Source organism: Sceloporus occidentalis, unplaced genomic scaffold (assembly GCF_023333645.1).
Source record: "Sceloporus occidentalis isolate IW3139 unplaced genomic scaffold, rSceOcc1.0.p SCAF_2, whole genome shotgun sequence".
Classification (NCBI taxonomy): Eukaryota; Metazoa; Chordata; class Lepidosauria; order Squamata; family Phrynosomatidae; genus Sceloporus; species Sceloporus occidentalis.
This window is the reverse complement of record NW_028316982.1, coordinates 7,565,370-7,583,834: the sequence shown is the minus strand read 5'-3', so window position 1 is coordinate 7,583,834 and position 18,465 is coordinate 7,565,370. Positions and strand designations below refer to the sequence as shown.

General features: G+C 43.3%; 1 protein-coding gene and 1 pseudogene across 2 annotated transcripts in view; one reads left to right on the top strand and one right to left on the bottom strand.

Moving 5' to 3' along the window:
• The window catches only part of OSTN (osteocrin), a 34,761-nt gene extending 31,433 nt beyond the window's left edge, over nucleotides 1-3,328 (bottom strand). The window contains exons 1-2 of the mRNA XM_089513257.1: nucleotides 3,292-3,328; nucleotides 2,268-2,377 (exon numbers count right to left, since the gene is read on the bottom strand). Of these exons, the coding sequence (XP_089369383.1) occupies nucleotides 2,268-2,377; nucleotides 3,292-3,328 (147 nt within the window). The remainder of the gene's footprint in view (nucleotides 1-2,267; nucleotides 2,378-3,291) is intronic.
• Nucleotides 3,329-3,427: 99 nt separating this feature from the next.
• The window catches only part of LOC149317932 (geminin coiled-coil domain-containing protein 1 pseudogene), a 109,626-nt pseudogene continuing 94,588 nt past the window's right edge, over nucleotides 3,428-18,465 (top strand). Inside the window, exon 1 of the transcript XR_016280298.1 lies at nucleotides 3,428-3,493. The product of XR_016280298.1 is annotated as a geminin coiled-coil domain-containing protein 1 pseudogene (transcript). The remainder of the gene's footprint in view (nucleotides 3,494-18,465) is intronic.

Below are 18,465 nucleotides of genomic sequence, written 5' to 3'. Positions count from 1 at the left end.
TCAGTGATCACAGTCGAGAGTGCGATATTGTCATCAGCTTTTATATAGAATCTGATGGATAAGCCTGCCAGAAGAGATCCATTTTGAGTGCCTTCTTAAAGGCCTCTAAGGTAATAATGCAATGGATCTCTTCCGGTAAGCCATTCCATAATTTTGGAATCGCTGCTGTAAACACCCTGTGGGAAGTTGTCTTTAACCTAGTACTATGATGTTCCAGTAAATACTTCCCTGATGTTCTGAGAGTGTGGGGCGGATTGTGTAGGGAGAGGCGTTCCCGCAAGTAACTTGGGCCCAAGCTATGTAGGGCTTTAAAGGTGATGACCAACACCTTGAATTGCGCCCGGAAGCTAACTGGCAACCAGTGAAGAGATTTTAGTACTGGTGTTATATGGTCAAACCTAGAATCTGGCTGCTGCATTTTGAACCAATTGAAGCTTCTGAACTTGGTACAAGGATAGCCCCAAGTAGAGTGCATTACAGAAATCTAAATGAGAGATTACCAGTGCAAGTACCACTGTTTCAAGGTCCTTTTGGCCCAGGTAGGGACCCATTACCGACCCAAGGCAGGCATCTAGAGGAGAGATGTCATCCCTAGTCACTGCAACAGTCGGAGACATAGAGAAATAGATTTGGGTGTCATCAGCGTACTGATAACACAGCGACCCATGACTCGGAATGATCTCTCCCAGCGGCTTCATGTAAATGTTGAATAGCATTGGAGACAGTATTGCGCCCTGAGGGACACCAGATATGAGCTCCTTCTTGGACAAATAACTGTCCCCAAGTGACACCATCTGGGCTCTGCCCGAGAGGTAGGACCTGAACCACTGCAAAACAGTGCCTCCGATACCTAACTCTCTCAGGCTTTCCAGAAGAATACCGTGGTCAATGGTATCAAAGGCCACTGAGATGTCCAAGAGCACCAGCAGGATCACACTTCCCCTGTCGATGCCCAGACGGAGATCATCGACCAAGGCGACCATGGCAGTCTCAACTCCATATCCCACCCTGAAGCCAGTTTGAAATGGGTCTAGGTAATCAGTTCCATCCAAGATAACCTGGAGCTGGAAGGTGACTGCCCTCTCGATCACTTTGCCCAAGAATGATAAAAGGGAGACTGGTCTGTAGTTTATTTTTTTATTTATTTTTTATTTAGGTATTTATATCCCGCCCTTCAGCCCTAATGGCTATCAGGGCGGCTTACATTTATTATTATTTTTAACCAGACAGTTATTCCTCACCAGGGGATCTAGGGAGGATTTTTTTTTAAAGCGATCTGGCAACTGCCTGATTTAATTTTGATGGAAATTTTCCCTTCCTAAGGGATGTATTAATTATAGATTGTAGTAATATTTTTGTTGCATCCCCTCCCTGGGTGGTCAACCATGATGGGCAGGGATCGAGGGGGCATGTCATCTTCCTAACACTTCCAAGAGTCTTGTCCACTTCATCGGTATTTACAAACTCAAAATGATCCCATCTAACATAGTCCACAGAGTCACTGGACACTTCTCTTTCTATCTCTGTCATAATGCCCGCATCCAGATCGGCCCTTATCTGAGAGATTTTATCTGTGAAAAAGTTGTTAAAAGCAGCACAGCAGGCTCTAGTTGTTTGTACTAATAAGTTTAGGGTGGGAGGCAGCTGAGTTAGCTCTTTTACCACCCTAAACAGCTGTGCTGGACGAGACTCTGCAGACGCAATACGTGCAGCATAGAAAGAATTCTTTGCTACATCTATTGCCACTCCATAAGAAGCCAATAAGTTCTCAAGGAGTGTCTTGTCAGAAAAATGCCGATGTTTCCGCCAGCGGTGCTCTAGTCATTGTGCAGTCCGCTTCATTTTATGAAGATCTTTTGTGTACCATGGTTTTTTATTTGAAGCGGGCCGGTAGGGACACTCAGGAGCAATAATGTCTATGGCCTTGGTAAGATCGTTATTCCAGGTATAACCAAGGCTTCGACAGAATCACTGTCATTTCCAACCATAAGACCCTCTAGAGCTTCCTGGAACCTTTTTGGTTCCATCAGCTTTTGAGGGCGGGCCATTTTAATAGGTCCTCTACCCCCAAGGGGGATATGGGTCCTACTTTGACCAGAAAATGGTCCGTCCATGACAGAGCAGAGGTATGAATTATCTCTGCCCACGGATATTCCTGATCTGTAGACTACATAGAGTGTATTACCAGCAGAATGTGTGGGACCCAAGACTAATTGGGACAGGCCCATGGCCGTCATGATATTCATGAATTCCCAAGCTGCACCTACTAGATCTAATGAGCCGGCCTTGAAGGGAATATTGAGGTCTCCCAGTGCAAGAAGCCTGGGAGACTCCAGTATCAGCTCCGAGACCGGCTGTGTCAGCTCGGCCAGGAAGTCTGTTAGGCAAGGGGTGGATGGTGGACCAACAGAATCCCCAGACTGTCTCTAGCCTTCAGGGTCAGGTAGATACACTCAATGTGATCTGTTTTCTGGATAAGTCTCCTGGTCAGAGTGATGTTACTTTTATGGACCAGTTTATTGTGGTACCAAAGCTCTTTGACAGAGGAGGCAAAATAACTCACAAAACTCCTATTGGAAGGAGCCATGGCAGTTAAAGTGGTATCAAACTGCTTTAATTCTGCAGTGCAAGTTCACCCCCAGTTTTCAGGGGAAAGGGACATAAATAAAGATGATCATGATCATGATCATGATGACAACGACATTGATAGTAATTCAAAAATGGCATACCCTCCAATATTTTATTATTATTATTATTATTATTATTATTATTATTATTATTAAGCTTTATTTATATAGTGCTGTAAATTTACACAGCACTGTACATACAGTCTTTTTAATAAGATGATTCCCTGCCCTTAGGCTTACAGTCTAAAAAGACACAACACAAAAAGACAAGGGAATGGTGGTGGGAACAGGATCAGGTCCAGCAGTTCTTCTCTCCCTCTGAGGCTTGGACCAAGGTAGATGGACTGGGGGAAGGCTCTTCTTCTTGAGGCTAGGCCCGATGGTGCTGGGCCTGTCTTTTCTCTCCCTCCAAGTTTGCATTTGCTTTTGCTTTACCCTACTGGGAAGGATGAGATTCCCCACCTTTCCCTCCTGCTGAATTAACTGAATGTAAGCTACTTTTCCACACTGAACTTAATTTGCAGCTATTGAAGTAAGCTGAGGGCAAAGGGGCAGAGCACACCAGGCAGGATAGGTTGTTCCCAGGTTGGCGCAGGGGTGGGTTGGTGTTTACTAAGCCCTACCTGCACCTACTCAAGACCCATTGCTAGTTCATACTCCTTACCTTGCTGCACTGTTGCTCTTACACAGAAGCCCCTCATTGCTGCATCTGATGTAAAAATGGGGTGCCCCTTTTCTGTGCCAGATGTGGTGACAGAGAGGCATCTGAGTAAGAGTGACAGCACAGCAAGTTAAGGAGCATGGTGGGCCAGTGCCATGGAGTTCCTGGGAAACTCAGTGGAAACCCAGAGGAATATTACCCCAGGGTATTGGCTGTTGATCCTGGGATCAGGCCAGATCCTCTGGATCCATGTCTGGTCTGGCAGGACTGGGCCCAGTCCTGCCCCTGAGGTTTTGGCCTAAGTGGTCTGAACTGGCCAAAACCAGGCCAAGGGGAACCCGGTCCCATTTGAACAACCCCAAAGAGGGAATGTGGGAGGTGGAGAGAGAAACTGAGATGTTTTTAAAACAGGTGAGACAGTGGGATGGAATAGGATCAAACAGGGCTGTCCCTGCCAAATTGGGACAGTTGGATAGCATGCAATGGGAAAGATGTCAACAGCTCCCAAAAGCAATTTGTGCCTCCAGAGACACAAATGGAGACATTTAGCTGCCTCACAGGATGGTATACTCTCCCTCTCTGGAGGCTTTTGAACCAAGGCTGGATGAATTGTGTCTTCCTGCATGGCAGAATGGAGTTGGACTGGATGCCCTTTGGGTCTCTTCCAACTCCTATGGTTCTGTGATTCCTACTCCAACGTACCACCTCATCCTCCCAGTTCTCTGGAAGACCCCTAGCTGTCCAAAAAAGAGAAAACCTTACTTTTTTGTGAATTGCATCTAGAAACAGACCAGCAGCCAGTGGAGCAATTGAAACAATGGTGTATTCTACTGGGTGCATTCTGTTTATTTGTGCAAAGAGAGGAAGGAGACTCCGCCCTCCATAACTGCCATCCGCCGGCCTGAGAGGGAGTTCACCAGGCAGGTCCAGCTCCATCAGGACTAGCCTGGAAGAAGGAAGAGCCCTCCCTCCAATCCATCTGCCTTGGTCCAGGGGTGGGTTGGTGTTTACTAAGCCCTACCTGCACCTACTCAAGACTCATTGCTAGTTCATACTCCTTACCTTGCTGCACTGAGGGAGAGAAGAACCACTGGACCTCATCCCCTTTCCCTCCACCATTCCCTTCTCCTTTTGTTTTGTGTCTTTTAGATTGTAAGCCTGAGGGCAGGGAACTGTCTGATTAAAAATAATAATTGTAAGCCACCCTGAGAGCCATTAGGGCTGAAGGGCGGGATATAAATACCTAAATAAATAAATAAATAAATAAATAAATAAATATGCCCATTGTTTTGTATATAAATGTACTTTACACAGAATGCATTATTTTTATGTGTGCTAAGAAGACTGCCATTAATCATTTCCCCCCCAAATGTCCTGAAATGCAAAAAGTCCTTAAAAGAAAACACACAGAATCTCTGGTAATCTCACAGAGTGAAAAGAAAACTTTTGAAATGTGTCATTCTGGTATGAAGGTTTACATGTCTAGTTCTGAGCCAGAAGGATGGAGATTAGCATAATTGATAAAATGAAAATAAATGTTGTAAAAGACTCCTTGGCATACTCTTACTCTTACTCCTCACTCACCAGGCTGTTGACAGCTGCTTTGCTCGAAACAAGACAGTGATTTGTAAAGTGAGGTCTGATTCTCAAACCACCCCAAATTTCACAAATTGTTTTCTGAGAATCTGAAATCACTTTGGTACAACTGTGTGTATGTACCTTGACTTTGGAGAACATCTTGCTCTGAGACCTCAGCTGCCATGAAATCTTGCCAAGGTTGTTGCAAGTCAATTTATTTGTAGTTCAGCATTTCTGTTGCCACAAAACTGTGATGGGCGGAGGCTGCAAAGACTAAACGCTATTACTGTTTAGTGGCTTGCACTGAGTGCACCTACATTGTAGAAATAATGCACTGTAGCTCCCTCCTATGGAATCCTGGGATTGATAGTTTTACAAAGTCTTTATAGCCTTCTCTGCCAAGGAGTTCAGGTGCCTGACAAAGCTACAAATCCCAGGATTCTGATAGATCCATGGCAGTTGAAGTGCTGTCAGACTGCATTACTTCTACAGTGTAGCACCCCTAGTGATCCAGTTTAATTGTCTATGGCAATATTTTCTTGGTCTTTACAACTTTTAATGTCTTCTTACTTGTACATCTGCCTCTCCCAGAAACACCAGGGACCAGCAGAGAGACTCTGGAAGCACAGGAGCCCAGCTGTTTTTTCCTCCTATGGTCCTACATTGTAATGTTTTAAGACTGTGTATCGTTTATATTGTTTTCAGGATTGGGATGGGGTGCTGAGAATGGGGATTATTTTCTATTTTACTTGTTTTGTTCATTTATTGCTATGCAATTTGTTTTGTTAATTTTATTGCTGCTGTGAATTTCTATGCATTTTTGCTATTTATTGCTATTGTGAACTGCTTTGTTATTTTAATGTTATTGTTTATTTGCTTTGAACTTTCTTTATTGTTGTAACCCGCCCTGATTCCTTGTGATTGGGTGGACTATAAACAAATCCTATTATTATTATTATTATTATTATTATTATTATTATGTTTTAAGGAAACACTGCTCTGGTGTTTCCTTAAAACTTTACCCCAAATGCAGGATTTTTGACATGTTGTTCCATCTATATAAAAACTTCAAACAGTGAATAACACTTAGAATAAGGAGCATCTGTCAGTCCTATAAGCGGCAAGCTTTCCAGGCCACAGATAAGGGACACGTGGCAATCCTATTGTGTCTGTATTGTTTTGGCCATTATGTAATGTTTGCATTAAGTTCACAGTTCTGGAAGCAGAATTCTGCAGGTGTAATAGTTTCACATAATTATAAAGTTCCTTCCTGGGCACCAATTCGTTCCATGCATCTGAGGAAGTAGACCAGTCTCTGAAAGCTTATGCTTATCTTTTGTGCAGTTAGTCTCAAAAGTGCTACAAGATCCCTTTGCATGCTATAGCCACATGTTTTGCATTTCAATGGCTATTTACACAGTCTGATTAGAAAGATCTTTCCTGGTTGCCAACCAGTTCACTCCATGCATCTTAGAAAGTAGACCAAGAGTCTACAAAAATTCAAGCTGCAAATTCAGTTAATCTCAATGATGCTACAAAATCCCTTTGCATACTATTTTACACACAATACGGAATTACTGGATGGAGGGAGCCATCAGGCAGACCAGCAACATCTTGGACTGCCTGAAGGAAGAGGCCCCTCCCTCCTCAACTGTCATCTCGGCCTCAGAGGGAGCCATCAGGCAGACCCAGCAACATCAGGGACAGCCTGAAGGAAGAGGCCCCTCCCTCCTCAACTGCCATCTCGGCCTCAGAGGGAGCCATCAGGCAGACCAGCAACATCTTGGACTGCCTGAAGGAAGAGGCCCCTCCCTCCTCAACTGTCATCTCGGCCTCAGAGGGAGCCATCAGGCAGACCCAGCAACATCAGGGACTGCCTGAAGGAAGAGGCCCCTCCCTCCTCAACTGTCATCTCGGCCTCAGAGGGAGCCATCAGGCAGACCCAGCAACATCTTGGACTGCCTGAAGGAAGAGGCCCCTCCCTCCTCAACTGCCATCTCGGCCTCAGAGGGAGCCATCAGGCAGACCCAGCAACATCTTGGACTGCCTGAAGGAAGAGGCCCCTCCCTCCTCAACTGTCATCTCGGCCTCAGAGGGAGCCATCAGGCAGACCCAGCAACATCAGGGACTGCCTGAAGGAAGAGGCCCCTCCCTCCTCAACTGTCATCTCGGCCTCAGAGGGAGCCATCAGGCAGACCCAGCAACATCTTGGACTGCCTGAAGGAAGAGGCCCCTCCCTCCTCAACTGTCATCTCGGCCTCAGAGGGAGCCATCAGGCAGACCCAGCAACATCAGGGACTGCCTGAAGGAAGAGGCCCCTCCCTCCTCAACTGTCATCTCGGCCTCAGAGGGAGCCATCAGGCAGACCAGCAACATCTTGGACTGCCTGAAGGATGAGACTTCTCCCTCCTTTAACTCTATTTTGTATTTTTTACGATTTTACTGTACACCGCTATGATCATCGCGGAATAGCGGTCTATAAATAAAACATATTATTATTATTATTATAATCCTTTGTTCATGCCTTCAATGCACCACTTAATTTACTGGGATTGCAAAAGCAGCCACATTGCACCATCACACAAGGGGACAAGAAGCAAGCACAACTGGCTGCACAATGTCCTATTCAGCAGAAAGGTGGTGCAGTGCCACCATTGCAGAAATGATTTAATGCATATTTAAACCATGGAAGCACAATGTAGCATCTCTGCTCAGAAAAAGAGAGCAGAGAACCATTTCATGAAGGGACAATAAACCAATGTTTCCTTGCCTGTATAGAGAAGAATCAAGCAATGTGTAGAGAAGAATTGGCACACTCAACGAAGAAACCTTTCAGCTTGTGTTCAAGATATGACAAGGAGCAGAGAAAGAGACTCTGCTGGCTGTAAAGCCAGTTGGAAAGTCCTGTAAAATTATCAGAGCTCTTCAGTGCGGCGGGTTTTGCCCATAGCAAAGTGAGCTGGAAGCAAGGAAGGAGCCCTTTGACTCACGCAATCCCAGGAGGCCAGCCAGCTCCTTCCAGTTCTGGAAGATTCGTCTTGGCCTGAAACCAGACAATTCTTTTGCTGAAAACTGCAAAGAGGATCTCAGCCCTCCCTCCATCTCCTGGGGAATTCTCTTTACAGTTTCCAGGCAGCAAACGGGGAAACTGCCAAAGCGCTTAAATGGGGCATTTTAGAATCCATCATTTGCATCACGAAGGGTGTGATGGTGAGGGGATGCTTTTGCTTCTATGCACTTCAGTACAAGGGGAGCAGGAATATGGTGCTGTGATGAAACAACCAGTGCCATTTCAGCAGACCTTTAAAAAGTTACTTTCTTGAGCTGGAATCTTCATGGTAATGTATGCTTACATACGTGATTACTTTTTCAGGAATTTAGGATGTTATCTGGTACTTTCTTCTAAAGTTGTCAGGTCAGAACTATCTCAAGTCTTGGGAATTCAGAGCCAAAACATAAGATATAGGAGTGATAAATAGGATGGCACAGTGGAGCAAGACCTGGTGATGTTAGAAAGATGCTCTCTATAAGGGTTGCTCTTGGGTGCATCTACACTGTAGAATTAGTGGAGTTTGACACCATAAGTTGGACAGAATTTGAAGGCACACAACCAAAACCAAAAGAACAGAATTATGCTCCCAACAGTGCAATAACTGGGTACTCATTTTACTGACCTATGAAAGGATGGAAGGCTGAGTCAACCTTGGAGTCCTCCTCTAGGGTTGCACTTGCAACATTGTGATTGCATGACCAGCATTTAACCACTGCACCCCCAGGCCAGGGACAAGACCCCCCTGACTGCCCCCTTCCACCAGCCCCTTCCACTGCCATCCATCATCTGTGGCCACTGATGGGAATTGGCTGGCAACTCCTTCCACATCTGGTGGGTCTTCTGGCCAAGCAGAAAGAGGGTTTGTAGGTGACTTGTGGGAAAAGGCTGCCTTCTTGGTCCAGTGGGTCTGCTAGTTGGGCAGAAAAGTGAATCATCTCCCTTTGCTGCCTGGCCAGCAGCTCCACCAGACCCAGAAAACACTGTCAAAGAGAGGAAGGAAGATATTAAAACTGATCCACACTGGGTATCAAATCTACTATGTATGCCACCAATGCCACCTGCTCACTTAAACCATTATCTCTCCACTGGTCTTTGCTACAACCATGCCTAGAGCTGGGAGTCCAGTGCTGATGGAATGGGACTTGAAATCATGCCAATGAATCTAAATAGAAACCAGAGTTTTAGCTGCAAGGCACAATCAGGAGACACACCAAGACATCCAGCGGCTTTTCCACTGAAGAGCTCCTGATAAGCACGTAGGAACCTCATGGGTGGACGCCATGCCATGACGGCACCGGGGAACAAACATCTGTATTTAATCTAATGACTCCACTCAGATTCACTGCAGAAGCACATTAATCTTCCAATAAAAGCATGGCAGCCCTCCTAAATATCTGTTTTCAAAAGGCAAAGGCCCAGGGTGAGACAGCCATTAGTTTAATAGTTGTGGAAAGATCCAATCTTTGGAGCTACATCTCAGAACAGGAATTGTGTGAACCAGGGCAAAGGTCTTGTGAGTGTTTACAAGGGGCTCTTAAAAATATTGGCCAAGATTCTAAGTTTACTTTTAAAAGTAGCGTCTACTGGTCCAAACTTCCCCTTGCTGATGCCTGACTTACCAGGCAGAAGCCACTGTGAGGGGCAGGGGCCAGAGAATCACAGAATCCTAGAGCTGAAAAACACTGCAAGGGTCATCCAGTCCAGCCTCCTTCAGTCATGCAAGAAAACGCAATAAAAAACCACTACTGACAGATGGCCATTCAGCTTCTGTCTCCAAAGGAGACCCCACCATCATCCAAGTGCTGGAGAAAAGTGCTGAGGATACCGCGGATGTCCAAAAAGACAAACAAATGGGTCCTAGAACAGATCAAGCCCAAACTCTCCCTGGAAGCCAGGATGGCTAAATTGGAGTTGGCATACTTCGGACTCAGATTGAGAAAGAAGGACTCATTAGAAAATGCAATGATGCTAGGAAAAAGGGAAGGCAGCTTAAAGAGAGGAAGTCTGCATGTCAGATGGATAGACTCAATCAGAGAGGATGCAGATCTAATATTACAGGACCTGAGCAGAACAGTGGAGGACAGGGAGCCTTGGAGATGTCTCATCCACAGAGTCACATGTGTTGACATTGACTCAAGAGCAGCCAACAACAACAATAAGTTTAGAGGTAGTAATGCTACCCTCTCCCCCTCTGCTAAATATCAACATTATGCAACTAACCAATTGGGCTGCTTAACACCCCTTTGTACAATAAGGGAGGCACAATGGTAGTTTGCACAATCCCATGTAATGAAGGGGTACACTGAAGGCACTGGTGTAGAGCAATGCATTATCTAGCAATGCATAGATTCATCTACAACAGTTCCTGTGATCTGAATACAGACATTATTCAATGGTCAAAAAAAATAAATAAAACAAAAAATAAAAAATACAGCCAGATGTGCATGGAAACTTTCATAAAACGTCAACAGGAGGTCAGCCAAGGTGAGCATCCAGGTAGCAGCAGCCAAGCATTACTATCTGTACACTTTTTCTGCTGCTGGATTGTGGTCAACAACCCAAAGCAGCCCTTTCATCTTAACTGCACTGATCCCAAGAATCCCAGGAGATGAAGACTGACTCAAAAGACAAACTAACCTACCTACTTAGACAAGGTTCACAACAAGTTTTATTAAAGGATGGAAACCTTTAATAAGATATTTAAACCAAAGATCGAGTGATGTATACACTTTGGGATTTTTTGGATTGATATTTACATTATGTCAACTTTGCTTTTCTGAATTCATGGTACTATTTGTTTGGATTTATGAAAAAGAAAATAAAAAATAGCAGATAGAGATTAGAATTATCAAAATATGATAGACTAGCAGTGGATATTTTATTATACATTAGATGTCCTAATATGAAGTAGAATCAGACAGGTAGAATTTGTACATAGGTAGAGGTTCAAGTACAAAAACAGAAATGAAAGCCTTCATTTTCTTTAATTAGCACCAGATTTCTGAAGGAAGGAAGTAACTAACTAATAGTTCATAGAATCATAGAATCTGCCATGCAGGAAGACACAATCGAAGCACTCCATGTGACAGATGGCAATCCAGCCTCAGTTTAAAAACCTCCAAAGGAGGTGACCAAAATGTTGAAAGCTCTGGAAATCATGCCCTGTGAGAAGTGACTTAAGAAGCTGGGTGTGTTTAGCCCAGAGAAGAGAAGGTGATGGTGTGATATGATAGCCATGTTCAAATATTTGAAAGGATGTCATAATGAGGCTCTAGCAAGCTTGTTTTCTGTTGCTCCAGAGACTAGGACTCCTAAACATTAGGAAGAACCTCCTGATGGTAAGAGCTATTTGACAGTGGAACACACTCCCTTGGAGAGTGATGGAGTCTCCTTCTTCGGAAGTTTTTAAACAGGGGCTGGATGGCTGTCTATTGAGACTACTTGGATTATCTATTCCCAGAATCATAGAATCCTAGAGTTGGAAGAGACCCCATGGATCAGCCAGACCAATCCCCCTTTGCTATGCAGGAATACACGATGAAAGCCATCCCAACAGATGGTTAGCCAGCCTCTGTTTAAAAACCTCCAATGAAGGAGATCCCACCACCCTTTAAGGCAACGTATTCAGCATATTCCTGAATGATAGAATGGGTTTGACTGGATGACCTTTGGAGTATCTTCCAACTATAGGATCCTATAATTCTATATGCTTATAGCACTTTAATGATTTCATTCAGCTCAGCCTTGAGGCCTTCATACTTGTGGTTGTTGAAAAGCAGATTCTGTACAACATTTTCTTCTGTAGTAACAAAATATGGAATTAATTCACACATCTGCCTCATTGTGTTCTTAAATGCGCCCACAACACACAGACACACACAAAGCCCTCTGTCTTTGTTTAGAAGCAGTGACCTCTATTAACTTTAATTGCTTCCCCTGTGGTTCTAAAATGAAGGGTGGATGCAAACTGAATCCCCACACTATTTTGACTGGGAACCACCTCCTTTATGCTTCACACCCTTTCCATGTAGACGGTGAAGTGACCCTCTTTGCTTGGCATCATCTTCTGCCATGCAAGCGGGCAGGGGAAAGTCATTATGTTTAATAGGCACCTCTTTTGTTTAGTGGTGGGTAAAAATAGCAGCCAGATCACCAACTTGGGCCAGGAGGAAAAGGTTAGACAAATTAAGTGCCTTGAAACAGCTGGGTGTGGGAGGCAATAGGATCATGATGATGCCCTAGTAAACAGTCACCAAGCGCGGAGAGGGAATTGCATGGAGTGGCACTGGGTGATATAATTGGGAATAATATGGACAAGGGTGATCTCAGATGAGCTCAAGGAAGAAAAGGTCCTATGTGGGAGAAGGCTGGCAGAGAATGAGGGAATGACCCAAAAAAGAATGGTGGAAGATCTTTGGATTGTGAGTCACACTTTTTGCCGAACTGTGCAAACCTTCACAAATATGTCTCTGGGAAGGGCATTGGTAAAGTGGAAGAGAAGGAAATTGCCTCAAGGGCCCTTTCACACTGCCAAATTATAGCACCACGATCCCACTTAAACTGCTACGGCAGCATCTTATGGAATCCTGGGACTTATAGTCTGGGAAGGCACTGGGAATTCTAAGTACCCCTCCTCAAACTACAAATCCCTGGCTATGACCTTAAAAACTCTACAAGCCTCAGGTCCAAAAGGACTCTGTCCAAAATGTGAAGAGTCCGAAAACCATAAAGCCCTATGGGGAGTGACTTAGGCAACTGGGTTTATTTAGCCTGGAGAACAGAAGGCTAAACAAGGCTAAGAGGTGATATTATAGCCATGGTGAAATATTTGAAGGGGTGTCATATTGAGGATGGAGCAAGCTTGTTTTCTGCTGCTCCAGAGAATAGGACTGTAAAAAATGGATGCAAGCTACAGGAAAAGAGATTTAACCTAGAATAGAACAGAATGTATTTTATTATGGTCAAAAACCAGCATAAAAGAAACAAAACAACAACATCAAAACAATAATGATAAAAGTAATGCATTAATAATGGTACATTAGTATTACATTAAAAACAATGCAGTAAAATCATGCATACTTAGGGTTGGTTACAGAACTGGGTACTTTGCTCTTAAATAGCAGGAGGATAAATCTGCCTACTGGGAATATAAAACAAATTAAATCAACAATAAAATAAATTAAAATAAAAATAAGGAACAACTTACTTGGCAGGGGAGACACCATGATCACGATTTCACCTAAACATTAGGATGTACTTGGACAGTAGAACACATCGCCTTGGAAAGTGGTGGATGTTTCTCCTTCTTTGGATGTTTTTAACAGAGGCTGGAAGGCCATCAGTCACAGGGAGTGTTTTGATTGTGTGTTACTGCATGGCAGGCGGTTGGAGTGGATGGCCCTTGGGGGTCTCTTCCAACTCTATTAGATGTTTATCACACTATGCTCTTAAAGAGCTACTATTCCAGTGTGACTCCTCTAGCAGCCTCCTGTTGCATGCTGGGATTGGCAGTTTTAAGGAGCTGAACTTCTCTGCCTGACAATTCTAAATACCCCTCCTTAAAACTGCCAATCCCAGCATGCAACAGGAGGCAGCTAGAGAAGTCACACTGGAATAGTACCTCTTTAAGAGCATAGTGTGATAAACATCATGATTCTATTATTCTGTTAGATCTCCTTACACGAACCTACCTGAGTCTTGATAACTGATGGGTTGCTCCTTCTCTCTGTCCCACCACCCTCCCAGGTACATCTGGTGGGAACATAGGACGTTCTCGGTGGCTGCCCCCAGGATCTCTGGAACTCCCTCCCCAGAGAAGTTAGGCTGGCATCCTCCCTACTTTCTTTGCTCAGACAAGCAAAGACTTTTCTATTCTGGCAGACCTTTGACGACATAAGGCCCATCTTACACAATGCTTTGGCTGCTGCTAATTGTTGTGTTGGTGCGTGTGTTTTAATTATATATGTTTCAATCTGTGTTTTTTTTAAAAAATCTGAATGTTTACTTGTGTTTTTACTGTGTTTTTGTTGCGTGCCTTCAAGTTGTTTCCAACCTATGGTGAGTCTATCATGGGATTTTCTTGACAAGTTTCTTCAGAGGGGGTTTGCCATTGCCATCCTCTGAGGCTGAGAGAGTGTGACTTGCCCAAGGTCACCTAATGGGTTTCCATAGCCAAGCAGAGATTCAAACCCTGGTCTCCAGAGTCATAGTTCAGTGCTCAAATCACTACACCACAATGGCTCTCAATTGTGTTTCAACATTTGCACTTGGGAGATTTTTAACAATTTTTTATTTTTTAAATTATTATTTTAACTATTTAACACGAGGAAGTAGACTGTAGTCTACAAAAGCTCATGCTGCCACTTCTTTCTTTCAGTTAGTCTCAAAGGTGCCACAAGATCTCTCTACATACTGTTTTTAAGTGCATTTATCTTTTGATTATATTTTCATTCTTTTAATGAGTGTTTCAATATTGTACTAATTTAATGTTATTTTAACATGCACATTTGTATGTTTTTAATTGCACTGCTTTAATTTGTAAGCTGCTTTATGTCGCAATTTCGTGGGGGGGAGCGGGATATAAATATCATCATCATCATCATCATCATCATCATCATCATCATCTACTTTGAGTTTCAGTCTGGGGAAAAAGAGGGATAGAAATAAATATAATAAATAATAAATCCTAGATTTCCACCAGGTGGAACCATGGCAATTACAATGGAAACACAGTGCAATAACTGTGTAGTGTGAAAAGTCCTTTGGTCCTCTCCCTTCACAATTAAAACTTGGGAATGGCCAATTTTTCCCTAAACAGCTTTGCTCACAATCATTCAAGACACTTTCTGTTTCTTGACTTCTTTGTTTCCTCCTGTCTGCAAGATTTCACATACACACATCAACAGTATCTGCCTCTAATGACATTTCCAGATCTGGCCCATTCCCAGCATCAAAACCTGCACTTTCTTTGTGTGTTTGACATCAGAAGGACATGGACGACTTTGTTGGGAATTTTTTTTTCCTGTGGCAGAGTATCTCAAAGACAAGGAAGATTGAACTTGATACCCTATAATGCCAAGGAGCGCAAGGATGAAAGGAACAACCTCATAGTCTTTTGCTCCATCATGTAACCCTTCAGACCATGTTGGGACCTGGCATTGATGGGATTTACAGCTACGGATCACAGCAAGGAACCTAGTTTGGGTCACTGATAGGGTTCACCTTTCTTCAGGGAGAAGACTTAATTCATTACTACTGCATCAATATAATCTTAATTGTTTCCTATAAAATATCTACTGGAAGCTTAAGGAGAGTTTTAAGGCTCCTTAGATAGCTATGCACTTATTTTAAAGACATAGGCTGGATTTCTGTTGGTGCTTTACAAACATATTAGCCTTAAACATGTAGGTCTACCTTTTGGGGGAAAACAAGTAACCCTCCCCCCCAATTGCTTTTTTTTAAACATTGTTTTCTTTTGTATTAATGGGTAGGATGTTCAGCAATATAGGACTAAATCAGAATTTGGGATGGAAAATAGCAAAATGTAGTTCACATATTATGATGACCATTAGGTTAAATAATAAATGTTCTTTAAAAAGTGCTCTTTTAAAGCAAGCTGTTTTGGTTGAACATCTGAAGGTCTTGTTTCTGAATGACATTCCTTGCACTATAACATCAAGTGATTAAAAAGAAGTAACTGATTCTGGATACTAATCTAAAAAGGAGCAACTGCAAATAAACTGTTAAAGTTAAAATGGTTCACTTCAAACATGGCGTTGGAAAATTGTAATAATAGCCAGACTTTTTTTAAAAAAAGAATAATCAATTAAAAAAATCAGGATTTTAAAAAAAAGTTATTTGGTTCAAACTAACCTGGTTCAAACCATGATTTAGATCAACCTGGTTTAAATCAGCCAACCCTGTTTTTGGGGCATTGTTTAGTGTCCCTATTCCATTCACAGTTGCCTAAGCAGAATATTGCAAATGTAACCACTGAGCAAACAGTTATGCATTCTTGGATGGAGTGTAACTCTTGTACAGTGCCTCCAGACCTGGCGGTGCAGTGGATAAATGCCTGTATGCAGCCATTCACTCACAAGGTTGTGAGTTTAATACCAGCCAGGGGCTCAGGGTCAACTCAGCCTAGCATCCGTCCAAGGTTGCTAAAATTAGTACCCAACTTGTTGGGGGCAATTAACTTACACTTTGTAAACTGTATAGGAAGTGCTTAAGTACACTGATAAACAGTATAGAAATGTACTTGCTATTGCTATACAGTATAGCAACTGATTCACCAAGGGGGGTGTAGCCACACTGGAGAATTAAAGTAGTTTGACACCACTTTACCTGCCATGACTCTAACCTGGGATTTGTAGTTTACTGAGGCACCATAGCTCTCTGACAGAACAGGCTAAATACCTCACCAAACTACAAAGCCCAGGATTCTGTAGGACAGAGTCGTGTCAATTAAACTGTGTCACACTGCTTTCATTCTGCAGTGTGGACACACCCTGGGATTTCACAAAGCACCACTACACATTCCCCTTTGCGCCAAGAGATAAAAACCAGACACACTGGAAGACACACCATCAGTTTTATGATGTTGGCATTCAGCAAAAAATGGTGTAGTACAGATACATGAGTGTCAGTGTACAGAATGCAATTACAGTGTAGGATCTTCACCTTACACTTTCCTCTCCAAGCTTAAATGCAATCAGGATGGAATGCTTACAGTTACAAACAGACAATAATACCAATGTTTTATTGCTGCTCCAGAATATTTATAGGGTATTGCAGCCTTCCACAAGCTTGTGTCCTCCAGGTAGGATGGTTTAGAGTAATAGAATCATAGAATTGATAGAGATCCCAAGGGTCATTCAGTTCAAGCTCCTTCTGCCATGCAGGAAGATACAGTCAAAGCTCCACTCTCGAACAGTTCTTACTGCCAGGACGTTCTTCTTAATGTTTAGGTGGAACTTTTTTCATGTAGTTTGCATCCATGGCTCCATGTTCTAGTCACTGGACCAGCAGAAAACAAACTTCCTCCATCCTCAACATGAGGTCCCTTCAAATATTTAAACATGTCTGTCATGTCACACTTTACCTTTCTCTTCTCCAGGCTAAACATAACCAGCTCCCTAAGCTGTTCCTCATAGGTCTTGGTGGTTTCCAAACCTTTCACCATATTGATCACCCTCCTATGGACACACTCCAGTTTGTCAACCTCCTTCTTGAATTGTGGTGCCCAGAATTGGACACAGGATCATATTTAAAAGGCAAATTGGTATCCCCAGGAACTTCCAGGAAAAGCAGCATGCCCTTTATTGGCCAGTCAAAGGACAATCCAGGGAGTGTAGAGCGGTGGAGGGCCACAAAAACAACTTCAAAGGCCACATGTGGTCCCTGTGGCCCTCATGCCTGCCTTACATGCTCCAACTACTGTGTCATAGAACAGAATCATAGAATTCTAGAACTGAAAGAGTCCCAAAGTCCCATCCAATCCACCCCCTTTTGGCCATGCAGGAAAGCCAAAATAATCAAAGTCATGCATGAAGCCCAGGTAGTCTAGAAAAGTTATGTGCCACAAAGGCAATCTGGGCCATCTTGAAGCTAAACCCACTGACATTTGGGGTGTGCTGCACCTAAAAGCAACATGGAAGGAAGCCAACCGTCTGGGCTACCTCCCCAAACTTTTAAATTTCTTTTCCCCAGGAGTAAGATCCATTTTCCAAGAGGAGATGTGCTCAGATTACAGGACGTTGGAAAGGCTGAAATATCTCATTAGTGGCCGTGGAGCGAGCCCGGGAAAGCAATTACTGCAGCAAAAAGGTGGAAAATGAAGGCAACTGCTCATCTAAGCTGTCAGCTCACCGGGGGAAACTGAACATCTCCTTGGACCGCAACAGAGGTGTTGAGTGCTGTGGCTTTAGAGGGGATATCCTCTCCACTTTTGGCACCCACCTCCTCAAGAGCGGGCAATGCCAAATCCTGCAACATAGGAGCCACATGGAACTGTCATCAGGAAACAGGACCATCAAAACCAGCTGTCTTACCATGGCAGGCATCCAGGATGAATTACACCAACTAGGCCCAACATAAAGGTATCATTATGTAGAGAGATCATGTAGCACCTTTGAGGCTAATTGAAAGAAAGAAATTGGCAGCATGAGCTTTCATAGACTTCATTCTACTTCCGCAGATGCATTTGGTGGAGTGAAAGCCAGGTACAGACATATATATGCCACTGGTATGTGAGGATCCTGAAGTGTGAGAAAACTCATGCTGCCAATTTCTTTCTTTCAGTTAGTCTCAAAGGGGCTACAAGACCTCTCTACATACTGATTCTACAGACTAACATGGCTGTATCTCTGAATAAAGTCATCATGTTTATGAGACAGAATAATATTGATTTTAAACTGTTTCATTTGATTTTATATTTGTATAAACTGGCTGTTTGTCTGCAACACAATAAATTTGAACTTGAATTGGAACTGGGAACCATTCTGTTTCTCTGTATTCAGTTCTGATGGAAGTCTCTTGTTCATCAA